General features: G+C 41.7%; 1 protein-coding gene across 1 annotated transcript in view; it reads right to left on the minus strand.

The window, feature by feature from the left end:
* MOB3B (MOB kinase activator 3B) overlaps positions 1 to 15071 on the minus strand; it is a 124420-nt gene that overhangs the window by 23228 nt on the left and 86121 nt on the right. Inside the window, exon 4 of the mRNA XM_049794920.1 lies at positions 1449 to 1651. Coding sequence (XP_049650877.1) covers positions 1449 to 1651 — 203 coding nt within the window. The remainder of the gene's footprint in view (positions 1 to 1448; positions 1652 to 15071) is intronic.

The raw sequence follows: 15071 nt of genomic DNA on the forward strand, positions 1-15071 counted from the left end.
TTAAATAATTTTTGTGCTCTCTGTATTCCAAAGCAAGCAAGGACCTTGTAACAGCCTTAAGATTGCCTCTCTTCCTACCTCTGAGATATCCTGCCTTGTATCTTGCTTGTGACATAGCCTTAGCATTTAACAGCTACAGCAAACCTAGGATCACTAGTTTGGCAGGGAAATTCTCTTCTGCAGGGCCTCCTTCTATCCCTTAGGACACATTGAGGTAGCATATTAAGTTCTCCTGCCTAGAAAGAAACCATAGATACATTGCAGGTTATCAATACATGCCATATGCAGTGTCCTTCAGCAGGCATTGTAAACTGCTGAAAACAAAACCATCCATTTTGTCTCACTTCACAGGCTCTCCTTCAATCAACAGAAGCATATACATGTACCACACCTGCAACAGCTCCAATTCTTGCAGAAAAGCAGGCAAACATCACTTTGCCACATTTTCAGAAGTGTTTCAATAGCAACTATGCTATACACCTCCTTGCAATGTGCCTTTATGTGGAACAACAGAAAACTTGACATGGTCCTTTCTAGGTGACACTGCTTTCAGTAGGGATTTGGACTACGAGATATCCACAGGTGCCAGCCAACCTCTGATTCTGTGGAAAAAAAAATATCCCAGTAGTTCTAGGACTTCATCAATAAGCTGTAGAACACAGTGTTTTCCAAACTCTGACCCATGGAGAAATGTTGCCCTGATCCCTTTTAAAGTTGGCTAAATGCCCACAGTGAGGGTTTCTGCATAAACCACTTTCTGAATTGCACCTTACTTTTCCTTCTCTGCTTACACTTTTATTTTATTTGCATTTGCAAGCAACAGCAAAAGCGTTTCCATTTCTGGAGCCTTACTTTTGGAAACAATGAATTTAATTTTGACCTATTTCAATCCAAAAGGAAGCACCTGGTTTTGTTACACTGCTAATTGTCTGAACCAGGGTCTCACCTCATCTGTTGCACTTAGATCCAGAGTATGCTCTGGATCTAACACACTCAATACCTTCACAAACACCTACTTAAAGATTTAAAAAAAAAAATAAAAAAATCACCTTTATATAGACCACTGTTCTCTTCACATGTATTCAAGTGACTGCTATGAGTACCATGGTGTTAATGACCAATGAAAAAAGACAGAATAAAATTATATATAAAATATATAGTACAGGAAGAAGCAGAAGACAAATGAACATCTATTTCCAAATGGCAGTATTTCCCACCTTGTATTTTCCCATACAAAATACATTGCACTTTTCTTTTTCTAATGAGCATCTCTCAAATATTGGAGCAGGTGGAATGGGTCTATGGACAGAGGCAAGAGTTCATCCCTTTAAATTGCCTGTGTTCAACCATGGACCTTATTCCCAGCGGAAACTGCAACAAGTGTAGGAAAGGCTCAGTGAAGGGAGGAGGAAAATTTCCTAGAGCTTTCCCCCAGACCCCACACTTACCAAAGGCTCTAGTTCTTTGCGGTCTATGAGGTTGAGCTCTGTCACAAAGTAATAAAAATGCTTGTAACAGGTATTGACGTGGGCCTCAGCCCCCATAAGGATGATACGGTCAAAGTGATGGATGTAGACGTGAACAAACACCCGAAAAAGCCGGCAGAGTATCTTCTTGCAGATCTGAAGGAAGTTCTTTGGAAAGGGAACACCTGTGAACAGAGAAGGCAGGGTTGTCATCCTCCCAAGACAACAGCTTTGGAGCAAAGCACGAGTTTGTAACTGCAAACTAGGTTAAGACTTCCTAGGCCTCCTTTCCAATCCAGAAGATCACTCAATGCATACATTTATCTGACCGCTAGCACCAAAGACAACCAAATGCTTAAGCACCTTTAATGGATCAAGACGACAGGTACTGATCCTTTTTCCCTGAATAATTTAATGGAGCAACATCCAGTATTGTAACATTCAGAAATGTGATTTTCACTGCAGTGCACACTGTCCCATTAACATCAATGGCTTTACATCCTAAGATGGCTGTTCCCAATACCAATATACCCAGAGCTCATCCTAGAAGTGACAGACACTCTCCTGCTCATCTTATTCAACAGTGGCATTTCACAGCATCAAATTTAGTAACAAATTCGAAATATCTGACTGAAGGACAGACCCCTTTGTTTTCACCTTCCTCCCAGTTATGTGTACCAATCTGGTTGCTCTTTTAATAAGAAAAATTCTTGGAGACACACAAGAACAACTCTTCCAAAAAACCTTAGAATTTACACTACTTTGCAGCTGGAGACTCCAAAGCAGCAGCAGAAGCAATATCTGCAAGAGAACAGCCAGGCATCCACAATGTGGCACCAATAATTCCTTCAGACCTGCCCTTCATTAAAATCTGATCTTGCCTGGCATTGTGTACCACTGAGCTGCCCCCAAAATCTGAAGGGTTCATCTCCTTCTGTGATTGTGCCTCGGACATGATGACTTTAATGCCATGCTCTAAACTCTACTGCTACTTTGCTTTGTGCACATCTTCCTGATTTTTAGTTATAGTTCATATTTTAGTCACATTTGAACTACATAACTGTAGTTATTGCTTCTTTAAAAAAACCCCACCAAAACCTTACAGCTAACCAGTCCCATAATCATTTATTATTTGCAGAAAGAAGATGGAGATATTAAATTAATGTTGCTGCAAGTTTTCTAGTTTTCAAATTTTAGTCTCCTGTTAAATACTGCTCAGGACTCATAAGACTGGTGAATTAATGGACAAATTGCACAGTTTCACTGAAGGGAGCATACAGTTAGAATTTCCATACTGAAAACATATTTTTGATTACAGATTACATGAAATATCAACTGTGGTTGTAACAAGTCTGGGTCCCTTCAACAGAAACATGTGCCTCATTTCAGACTCCCTGGCCGAGGAGGTACTGCAGATGTGAACACTGCTGTGTCTGTTAGCATGTACATGGGGAAGCACATCAGCATACAGAACTGTCCTGCTCAGTGTATCCTTGAACTGCCTCTACATTTGCCATTCCTAAGGTGCTGATGATGTGGGAAAGTGTCTTGAGTTTTTTGGCCCGTGCTGGGTTCATCAGAGGCAAATCCTTTTTGTATAATTTGAAGTAGCTTTAGAGATGCAGTGCAACCCTTCTTGCTCCTGATGTACAAACCGGGGACCAGAGAAGTAGCTGAATCTATCAAAACACAACTACTTTATCTCCTTAAGAAATGCTTTTGGTTGGTTTCGCTTTTGGTTGTCACATCCATTCATCTCGATGCTAAACCTAATATCGAAGGTCACAGAGGAGGAGGCCTAAATGCTCAAGCCATGAACTGAGACATCACTGAACTATGGAAATGATAATAAGTACAGATGTTTTGGCAATATTTGAATCAAAACTCTATACAATTAGCCAAACACCTGGATTATAACAAATGATTATTTCCAAAGGTAAAATAAATACAATCTATCAAAAACCATAACAGATACTTAACAATAAGTTACTTGCTTATTAACCAGGGGATCACATTTCAGCCATCAGCGCACGGCTAAATTCAGGAACAATTACAGCAGCAGCCTGCTTTACATTTTTGTAAAAGCTACCCAAACCAGAATTTTAAAAATATACCCAAGAAGATGTTAAGTCTTAAAAAAGGGGGAAGAGGAATAGCTGGCACTTGTCACTGCAAGCTGGTTTACTGAACTAAGAGATGAATTCTTGAAGGCACTGTATTTTCTGATCCAGAACAGGCATGTCCCAAAATGGAGAATAATTATTTTCATCTTCCACAGGCTGACATATGATTGTTACTGAAGAATGTTACTGTAATGAAGGAACTAATACTTCTACATTAACTGACTAAAACAAGCTGAATAAACCAAGCTGACAAATCCTTTAGCTTCTTTGCAGCCCATGTTCCCACTTAACAGTTACAGGCAGTAAGTGCAAAGGCCGTAGAGCACTGTTTCTGCTGTGGGAAAGGACTTTCATCTGACAGCTTTTTTGATGTGCTAGGCAGTCAATTTGAGGACATGTAAATAACACACAGGAAAAAAATAGCCAGTGCAGTACAGTCTAGGGTGCATAAATAAACTTGCAGTGTTCCCAGGGCTCCTTACATGCATTAAGTTTTCAGACAGGCTGGGTAGTTTCATTTGCCGTTGTGGGACTTCTCCAATTTTGCAAAGCTGTTTGATTTAATCTTAAATTTAAAACAGTGAAACATTGCTGCTACCACAGATTTATCACCTGGATACAGCAGAATCCATAATGGCTCTCTGACTTCTCTCCCCTTTCTGCAAAACTGGTTTACAAACAGACACGGTGTCCTTAGCTGTGCAGTGAGCTAGACTCCACAGCCTTGGAGAGCCTGTCAGCCAGTCTGTCCCTGGACTACAGAGGAGGCTCAAAGTCTGGTCAGCCTCAAGGTACAGATGAGCATACAGAGGTGGCTGACACACTAGTTAAAACATACACTCTGCTGCTCTTTGTGTTCAAAATTAGACAAAAGGATGGTAGAAATGCAGTCTCAAAGAAAAAGAATAATCTAATAAAACAGAACAGATTCTGATCTCAGTTACAGTAGAACGAATCCAAAGTAATGCCATTAAAATTTTAAAAATCAGAGTGTAATTATTCTAGATTTATATTCTTAGGTCAGAATTCGGCCTAATGTTTTGCTCCCATTGCAACTGCTATAGTTATAAATAAATCAACCACAGAACATAATTATTATGAGTGGCTCTTGGGAATGGAATCGCTTAGATTTAAATCCTTGTTAAGGACTCTGTTCTTTGTTCTTCAGCTCAGCCACAGTAGCCTTTGCTTTTTCTCCCTCCAAGCCCTCATTTAACATGGAGTCCAGATGTAATAATTCCTTTCCTCGAACTTTGTAGTTAAAAAAGGAGAGGAAGATAAAGAAGAAAACCCTAAACCCACCGGAAGTCCAAATATATATTTAAACTTTGGATTCTTTTTAACAGTGCAAAAAATTTCAAGAAGATGCCTTGCTATCTGCAATGTGATACTGCAAAGAGGCAGAACGTAAAAACATCGAATTAGATTGCTGAGTTATCATTATTAAAAGTGTTTTGGAAGGTGGCAAAGCTGGGCTACAAGAGCATGTGGAAGACACCCAAACAAGACCTAAATAGCACATGGCAATCATGGGATAAGATTGTAAGGCTATAATAGCACAGGAATGTAAATAAATTATAGAGGCTGCTAGTATGTTTTGCAGGGCTTTAAGGACTTTGTTAAGCTACTTAAAAGTAGTCGTTCATGATAAAGCAGAACTCATAGCTTACTTAATGCTTTTGCTTAACATTGACCTATTCTCTGGTTGGAGGAGTAAGAAAATTCAGAAAGTCCCAGAGCTAGCTTGAGCCAGGAAAAGCAGACATAGTAAAAACCACCCTTAAAACCAGGAAAGAGAAAGAACCTGCCTAGAGACGAGAAAAAGGACCTAATGAGAGAGAAGACCCCAGACCTGAATATTACTGTTGGACCAGACTATGGTGTGAGGGGCAGAAACTTAAACTCTAAGGGTATAATTGGCCAGCGATTTTGTTTTTGGGGTCCCTCCCTGGAGGCACGCAGCTCAAGCTGTCTAAATTTGTGCGCCATCGATCAAACAAATTACGCTTTTTCTTTTGAAGGCCTTGATTAGAGATTCTGCTTTGGGGAACCTAGGGTCAACCCTGAGGGAAGAAGCAGCACCTGAAGGGTGGGGGGGAAGGGGGGAACATGTGTGTGTCTCTGTGTGTCTGTGTCTGTGTATGTCTGCATGTGAGGAGTCAAAGGGGGCACCTGCCAGCTCACTGGAGTTGCCCGATGTGAAGAGACTCCAGTCCAGTCCTAGCAGTTACAGTCTTGGCTGCTGTGTGTATGACTGTTTGATTGATGTCTGAATGCTCGGGCAGCAGCTTCTCCCTTAACAAAAAGGCAAAGAAATACAAAGATGACACTGAAATTTTTGAGCTAGTTGCTACGTGCTAAAAAAATGTATTTCTGGATGAGTGAACTGGCAGCCTTGATTCATCTGCAGGCTGAGCCCCAGTGCTGCTATATGAGAAGAAAGTAACAGAATGGTCTTTTTTGTTAACCTGGTGTTCAAAACCCCAGAGCTCCCCATTACATACCAAGAATGTGCAAGCACCTTTCAAATGTCCCAGTCACACAGTAGCTCCTTTAACTCAGGTTTATATATGCAAATGGGAAACTATTAAGTGGGGGGTAGATAGGCATGGTATAACCAGTGACAAACATGCCCAGCATGACTGTACCCATACCTCTGGAGTGTCTGCTGTACTTGCCAGTGCTGTACTAACAGACGGCCTTCTCCTTCAGAAAAGCTGCAGCCATATAACCTGGTGACAGATGCACCACAGTAGCATAGGGAAACAATCACATCATTTCCCCTGTGCTCCAAAATCCCCATACTCCCTTGACCTTTTTACTTCTGTTGATTTGCTAGAAAAGGTGACTCCTAACATGCGCAGGACTCTCTACAACTTCCAAAACTCAGCTGGACTGATCCATTTATCAAGTTCTTTTCCATTGAAGAATGGAGAGATTTCCCCCTTCTTTTTCAAATCAGCCTTATACCCACAGTTCTCTGTAGGCTATCGATTTCATTCCTTACACATTCTTAATTTGCTATTGGGTGACTTGCTCCTGTGCTGGAGCAAGCATCCAGATCTAATCTATCCATTGCCGAATGGACATAGAGCACAGTGCTAACAAATTGAGTCATGCAATTAATCAGTTGTCTTACTTCTTTGAGTATTCCACGTACATGACAACTCCAGACAGTGTCATGGCCCTCCTCTCATGACACTCACTTCCCCAAAGCAGTATTATGACTGCTATCTGCTCAAAAGGCTGGTCACAATAACACGGAGAAGTATGCTGACCATCTTGTGCAGTGATTACCAGTAAGTTAATGGTCTGTTGTTTTAAAACACAGATGTTTTAATGCCATGATGAAGGTCCTCATTTAAACCCTGCTGATACAAAACCTGTGCTTTGCATGATGCAAAAAAATGGTGGGATAAGACAGAGAGACTAGATGTTAAAGAAACTAAATTAGGTGGGGATAAAGGAGGGTAACTAAAGGTCTGAGATGAATGGAATGGGCAAAAAGTCCATCTCATTTAACATACGACAATCTTGAATCTTCTTACTTCAATATGTGTCACAACCTCCCCTGAAGTAGGCCAGTTGCACAGGTTAGAGAGGAAACAGAAGAAAAGTCATGATAGGGTTTATTGCCTGATTATATCTAGACAAGAATCAGAAAGTATATGGTCCCAGAAGGTTGATGCTGAGGAACTAGAAAGAACAACCCTGACTTTTTGCCTGTAATGTTACATGCACTTCTTGACTGTCTCATAATCCCGCCTGGAACATGCGATGAAAATGACTGCCCAGTTAGATCTTCTGTGATGCCAGATGCATGAGCATTTTTTACCTTCTTGTGTGGTTTGAAGTCTTGCTTTACTCAAGGGAAGGTGGTAAGCTCTTTGGCAATTTTGCACAGAAATTTTGCTGCACATTTGAAAATCCTTTTACAGGCCACAGTCATAATTCATTCTTTTTTAAAAATACACATCTGAGCAAAAAGAGAGACTCCCTTCTCCATTGGCAAAAGGATTGACACTATACTATTGCAAACACAGGCTAAAAACGTGCCAACCTGGTAAAGCAAGAATCTTTTCCATTTTTATAGTAAGGAACAAGAAAGCAGTGTTACCAGAAACCAACCATTTGGAGAAGGCACCTGCATCAAACCCTTTCTCCTCTCCTCCCTCCATGTTTTTCTTCTCCTATCACTGCTCCAAGTACAGAAATTTGCAAAAGATGCCCTCAGCTATTGCTGGAAGCTTTGCTGCAAAAACACCTACCATGATCCAAGCAGATGTTTAATGTTATCTCAGTGTGTTAGTCAAGGAAGTGTCGGTTTCAAGGGTGCGTGAAAACAATGTCAGTTTTGCTGGACTTTGTTCCTCACATAAATAAGCAGACAGCTGCAAAATATTAGGGATAAACTAGACTACCATGTACCTACATCTTCCTGATATTGCCCTCCGTTCTGCTCTCATGTCAGAGAGAGCAGAAGAAAGGAAAACATTATTGGTTATAAGGCTTTCTAAGCAAAGTGGTGTCCTTTTCTCTTTTTAAGCAGGACTACCTCTTAACAGTGTTACTCTTGAGCGAATAAATCAGCAGGCAGGCCCACTGTCAGATCTTCAAAAAAGGTACTCATGTGCTGTCTGGAGAGAGCTCTAAATGGAACAGGGTACAGATCAGAAAACTGTTCGAGGCTTTGCACTACCTGAACATCCATAACAGCAATCCCTGCTGCTGTATAGAAGAAATGGGTGATGGCACCAAATTTTGCCATTTAATGAACAATTTCACTGGAAAAGCAGTATTATAATCCAAATACTGTGAAGCACCTAAGTATGCAAAGCACCTGAATTGACTCACCCTGAAATCAGAGGACAGAGGGACTGCATAAGCCAGATACCGTGGATTTTAAGCAAATTTACAATGGCTGCTCCTGACTACAACCTGACCTCCTCCCTGTTACGTACTACTTCTGCTTCTGCTTCTGCTGCTGCAGAGGAACAGAAAAGAAACACTGCAATGCTAGAGAGCAGAACACTCTTGTTGCCCGTACCAAGCAAGGGTAGTTTTACCCCAGACAATAACCAGGCTGATAAACCCATTAGAATAGATCTGTAGGTATTCAAGGCAATGAGCACACTGAATGCCATAAAAAGCTGCAGAGTCATGGTTGTGTGGCACTGTAACTTATCTGCCCTGGAAGATCCATCTTCACCATAATAACAGAATGAGATTTGTTGGAGCATTGCATTTGAACTTTATATGGCATTAACATATACATAGTCCAAATAGGCTTGGAGATCCATTAGAATAATTTAGAGCTCTCCCTGCCTTAGCAGAAACTATAGCACAGGTGAAAAAATGCAGCCTCTTCTGGGACAGAAAATATAGCAGCCATTTGGCAGTATAACAGCTTAGGATGGGAAAAGAGAGTTTATTAACCCAATGAGTGAATGCAAGGAAAAAGAATGTATGAACACTGTAGCCTGGCCAAGATATCAATGAAAAAACTTTCCTTCCCACCTGGCAGAGGTTTGTTAATAGCTTTGTTCCTACAATACTTACCATAGCCTGACAATTTCTAGGTAATGACATGGTTTGGGCTTTCCTTGCTGAGTGCACCACTAGCCAGCATGGTTTTTATTTTATTAACTTCTGATGTCTTCAGGCAACAAACATTCTGGTTCCCCATTAATTCCACAGGGACACTGGAAGTTACATGCTGTTCTAAGGGCCCCTCTTGGGCTTAATAATGCAGCAAGATGCAGCAATATGAAACATTATCAGAAGCAGCAAGCAGCATGGTCTTAGAGATGCACTCAGAATAAGACAAAACAGCCTCCTGTCCCCAAGATACGGATGTTCCAGCAGTTGACTGAAAAAGAGGCCTTACATCTGCCAAAACTCATGGCTTGACTTTAACAAGTAACTGTAGTTCAAAGGTTAATATCACAAAAGAAACCTTCATTCTTCAGATGATTACTGTGCTAAATTCCTTTTTAGTGGGTCATTAGAAGAAACATTCAGGCAGTTCTAACACCTCAGATTACAGCCCTGGTGTCTCCTAATGCAAGTTGTTTTCTGACTTAGGCATCTTGTGTGTGTATGACAATATCCTCAGTGCATATCAGTAGTTCCTTGGAGAGCTGATTTAGAAGTTTTGAATGAGTTATTTTTCCCTCCATTAAAATTTAGCTCTTTCATGAGATAAGGAAAGACAATTATATAGCAGCATGCAAGGGAAGTTTAGTGGAAGATTGGAAATTCTGATCCAGAAAACTAAGAACAAACAACCCCAAGAACAGAATCCTGGTCCCTGACTTTGTTTGAGTTGATCCTGATTTACAACAGTGCAGCCTGGAATAAAGTCCAGCACCCCGGGAGAGAATTCTGCAGGCTGACGAGCAAGAGCCAGTTGGAGCTTTTAAATCTGCTTTTCCATGTTTAACTATTTTTGCTTTTATAACATCAGATCTGAGGGTAGCACAACAGATGCTTTTCATTACTCTGTTTTTACAACTGTTAACGGGTTGTAAAATTGAATGAACCCATCAGCTGAAGAAAAAAGAGCCAAGCAACTGCCTCCCAGCACACTTAAGCACTCTGGAACATCAGAGAGCTGAAACAGATTCACTCTTCAGAAGTCTGTAACTGCAACCTCAGCTACTCTGTCTTCAGTTGGTTCCAGTCCATGCCCTTTCTCAACCGAGGACCCTCCCAGGCACCCGAAGTTTAGCCTCCCTTCTTTTCTGAGAACTGCCTTCCTGGAAGAGGTCAGTCCCTCCCTCCCATGTAAATACTAACTGATGTTCAAACACTAAACAGGATATCCAGCTTTCCTCGGAGGAATGCTCAGCACATGCCTGATATGCACTGCTTACATCAGGTTCAGTACCAAAGGCAGTGGTAACACTTTTCATTTCAGAGCAGAGCCAGAGAAGGTAGTGTTATCTGAGCTAAGGACACTCAAACCTATTTCTACTTTTTTGCAGGGAAGTATGCTCATCAATAGAAAAGTGATGAATCTGGGCAGCTGCACTCTTCATGCCATCTTGAAGCTACTGTGCTGAAAAGAAGAGCCAAGGAGAGTATCTATCCTTTAATGGATACAGAAGGGAAAACTGCCACCAGAGATAAGGAAAAGGCTGAGGTACTTAATGCCTTCTTTGCATCAGTCTTTAATAGCGAGACCAGTTATCCTCAGGGTACTCAGCCCCCTGAGCTTGAAGACAGGGATGGAGAGCAGAATATGCCCCCATTAATCCAGGAGGAAATACTTAATGACCTGCTATGTCACCTGGACACTCACAAGTCTATGGGACCAGACAGGATCCATCCAAGAGAACTGAGGAAGCTGGTGGAGGAGTTTGCCAAACCACTCTCCCTCATTTACCAGCAATCCTGGTCAACAGGGGAGGTCCCAGACAACTGGAGTATGGCCAATGTGATGCTCATTTACAGGAAGGGTCAGAGAGAGAATCCGGGGAACTACAGGCCTGTCAGCCTGACCTCAGTACCAGGGAAGATTATGGAGCGGTTCATCTTGAGTGCGCTCACATGGCATATGCAGGACAACCAGGAGATCAGGCCCAGCCAGCACGGGTTCATGAAAGGCAGGTCCTGCTCGTCCAACCTGATCTCCTATGAGCAGGTGACCCGCCTAGTGGATGAGGGGAAGGCTGTGGATGTTGTCTACCTGGACTTCAGTAAGGCCTTTGACGCCGTCTCTCACAGCATACTCCTTGAGAAGCTGGTGGCTCATGGCTTAGACAAGCGTACCCTTTGCTGGGTGAAAAACTGGCTGGATGGACAAGCCCAGAGGACTGTGGTGAACGGAGTTACATCCAGTTGGTGGGTGGTTACAAGTGGTGTTCCCCAGGGCTCAGTACTGGGACCAGTTCTGTTTAATATCTTTCTCAATGATCTGGACGAGGGGATTAAGTGCATCCTCAGCAAGTTTGCAGAGGACACCAAGTTGGGAGGGAGGGTTGATCTGCTTGAGGGTAGGAAGGCTCTACAGAGGGACCTGGACAGGCTGGATCGATGGGCCGAGGCCAACTGAATGAGGTTCAACAAGATACAGTGCCAGGTCCTGCACTTGGGTCACAACAACCCCATGCAATGCTACAGGCTTGGGGAAGAGTGGCTGGAAAGCCGCCCAGCAAAAAAACACCTGGCAGTGTTGGCTGACAACCAGCTGAATACGAGCCAGCAGTGTGCCCAGGTGGCCAAGAAGGCCAATGGCATCCTGGCCTGTATCAGAAATAGTGTGGCCAGCAGGAGCAGGGAGGTGATTGTCCCCCTGTACTCGGCACTGGTGAGGCTGCACCTCGAGTCCTGTGTTCAGTTTTAGGCCCCTCACTACAGGAAAGACACTGAGGTGCTGGAGCGTGTCCAGAGAAGAGCAACCAAGTTGGTGAGGGGCCTGGAGCACAAGTCTTATGAGGAGCGGCTGAGGGCACTGGGGTTGTTTAGCCTGGAGAAAAGGAGGCTGAGGGGAGACCTTATCGCTCTCTACAACTACCTGAAAGGGGGTTGTAGTGAGGTGGGTGCTGGTCTCTTCTGTCAGGTGGCTGGAGATAAGATGAGAGGAAATGGCCTCAAGTTGTGGCAGGGGAGGTTTAGATTGGATATTAGGAAAAAATTCTTTACTGAAAAGGTTGTCAGACATTGGAACAGGCTGCCCAGGGAAGTGGTTGAGTCACCATCCCTGGAGGTATTCAAAATGCATGTGTAGACAAGATACTTCAGGACATGGTTTAGCAGGCATGGTTGATGTTTGATGGTTGGACTTGATGATCTTGAAGGTCTTTTCGAACCTAAATGATTCTGTGATTCTAAGACTTGCAATGTCAGAAAGCAGCAGAAGACACATCATGACTCTGTAGCCCAGTGGGTAGTCCTGCTCCAGGAAGCGCTCCTGCATTTTGCAGTAACATATTCATCTCATAAAAGGAAGACCATTTCAAATCATTCCGGAAAAGGAACCAGAATACACAGGACTTTATGCTCACGGATGACAGCATTTTTCAAGACATTTCAGGTTACGTCAGCAGGCACATGCACACACACACACAAATCCACACATGCAAACACACCCACACAAACTCATGGAGTTTGTGGAGCCTGCATAAAAGCTGTTATTGACTGACAGGTTTTGGATTCAGTGTAATTCCAAAACAGGAACTAAAGTCATATAAAAAAGATTTAAATATTTTGATTGTATATGCCCCTATAAGACTATCTTTACTGCTAAAGTATAGCCCAATGATGCTTGGATTTACAAGGCACTCAAAACCTACTATTGCCCATGCAAAGGAGCTACTATCATTTAAACAGACTCTTCCAATATGTCATGAATAGATATGATCTGCCTCTTCAGATGCTTAGGCCTCCATCTGGTACCTGAAATTCAAAAGAAGCTTTACCACTAATTTCACTGAAAATGAATCTGGAAAATCAATGAGCAGGGGTATCCCGTTTAAGCAGCGTAATATTATTTTAATGTCACTAGAAAAGGACAATTACAGAAATGATTTTAAAAGTTGCATTAACTTGACCTTAACCAACTACTTTTGCAAGATTCATGTGCTAATAAAAATTCTGAATTAAAATAACTCAATAAAAATCAAATGCACTACAGGATGAAAAGTTTTCAAAGAGAACAACTGAAAGGAGTATTTTAAAACATAACTAGCCAAAAATAAGTTGATTTGCTCTATTATCAAATTCAGCTGAGAAAACGAGGCACCCTGATTTCACTAGAGTAAAATCTTCTCATTAACAGATCTTTTACAGGGTTAATATACTCTGAATCCTTTCCTAACTCAGCATCCATCATCCAATTCCTACTCACCAAAGCTTGGAATATCAAATATTTTTGACAGCCTTGAACACCACTTTTAGAAGAGACACCTCAGGCCCCACTAGTCATGGGCAACACCATCTTGTCAACAGACCTTCTAACTGTTACATAAAGAACATTTCTATATTGCAACAGCTTCAGCTGCATGAACTCTTCTTTGGCTCTTGAAAACTGGCTATGAACATTTGCTATTATTTAATGCCTACTGAATATCACAGACCCGAGAAGAAAATAAGGCAAAGATTATTTTAGCTTAGTATCTTCTTCTAGAAGTTAGAAGCTAGCTCTGCAGGAATTACTTTTAGTTCATTCACAAGAACAAGAAAACACTCATTGGACCTTAATCTTCACAAATGAAAAGCTTAAAGAAATTCAAACACAGAATCATAAAATGTTTTTTTAGGGTGCCTATACAAATTAATAAAATAGTTTTTTATGAATGACAGTAAAATAGTATATATCGCCACTCCAGTCCTCAGATGCACAACAGATACCGTCTACACTGCCGCCTTTCTTTTCACCTTATATCTGAAACTGAAATACTGGTCAGATCCCCACACTGTTTTCAACATGTAGGGACAATTTAACTGAAGGTGGGATTTACAGGGATTTTTTTATGTTTTTAGCATGGCTTTAGAAACCTACAGGAAGAGTAAGTGCACTTATTCTAGCAAGGGTGATTACTCCACTTCAGTAAGAGCTAAACATATACTTTTAAGTTTCTTGCTGAGGAGACAGATTTATCTATATGTTTAAGATTAATCATCTAAGGGGCAAACATTCATTTATCTTCATGTTTAATGTTTTAATGTCTATACATTTTTATCTATAGGTTTAACTTAAGCTTACATGATCTCTGCCACTGCTCATACGGTGTATAACATCAATCACCTTTTAAGTTTACTGGCATGTATATGGTCACACTGTAACTAACATAGCCTGAAAGCTGAGACGGTGAAGGACAGATAAAACTTGGGTGTAAAACCTGACAGAGAGCTGGCAGCTTTATGTATCTGGACACTTAAAATTTCCTGTCTGTAAAGGGTGAATGTGGTCTTGGCTCAGCAATTATCCTTAAGCATCCTTAAAGAGGAGGCACACAGTGGCACCGGTGCTAGTTCCACCTCTTTTGTGCTTTCAGGCTTTGAGTTTGTGTGTTTAGGCTCTGAGCACCAATGAACTGTGTAAAATACAGAGCACCTACATCTCAGACAGTGCTGCCAAAGGCAATTTTACTACTAGCACCTGGAATGAAGTCAGCTGTGTGTTACTGAAAAAAGGACTACCAAGCAACTGTATGGAGAGCTTCAAATTACTGCGGACCCAGTTCTCTGATACATGGTTTACAAGCAGAGCTCTGATAGGTCAGTGTGCTGGCAGGTAAGGACAGACTTTCAGAACGGGCTTCACTTTTGCATTTTGAAGAGTATCCCTAGGTACTGGGCTCAAGCTGTCTCTTCCATGGAACAAAAACATGAATAAATCATAGAGAAAATGGATTTCTTATTTCCTCCTGCTTACTCACAATAGACCTGTTTATATTTTTTATTTTTAAAATTATGAGGATGGCATCAATACTAGTCTCTTAAATCCTGCTCTCACCCTCAGGATTTCCAGTTCAGT

Source organism: Accipiter gentilis, chromosome Z, assembly GCF_929443795.1.
Source record: "Accipiter gentilis chromosome Z, bAccGen1.1, whole genome shotgun sequence".
NCBI lineage: Eukaryota > Metazoa > Chordata > Aves > Accipitriformes > Accipitridae > Astur > Astur gentilis.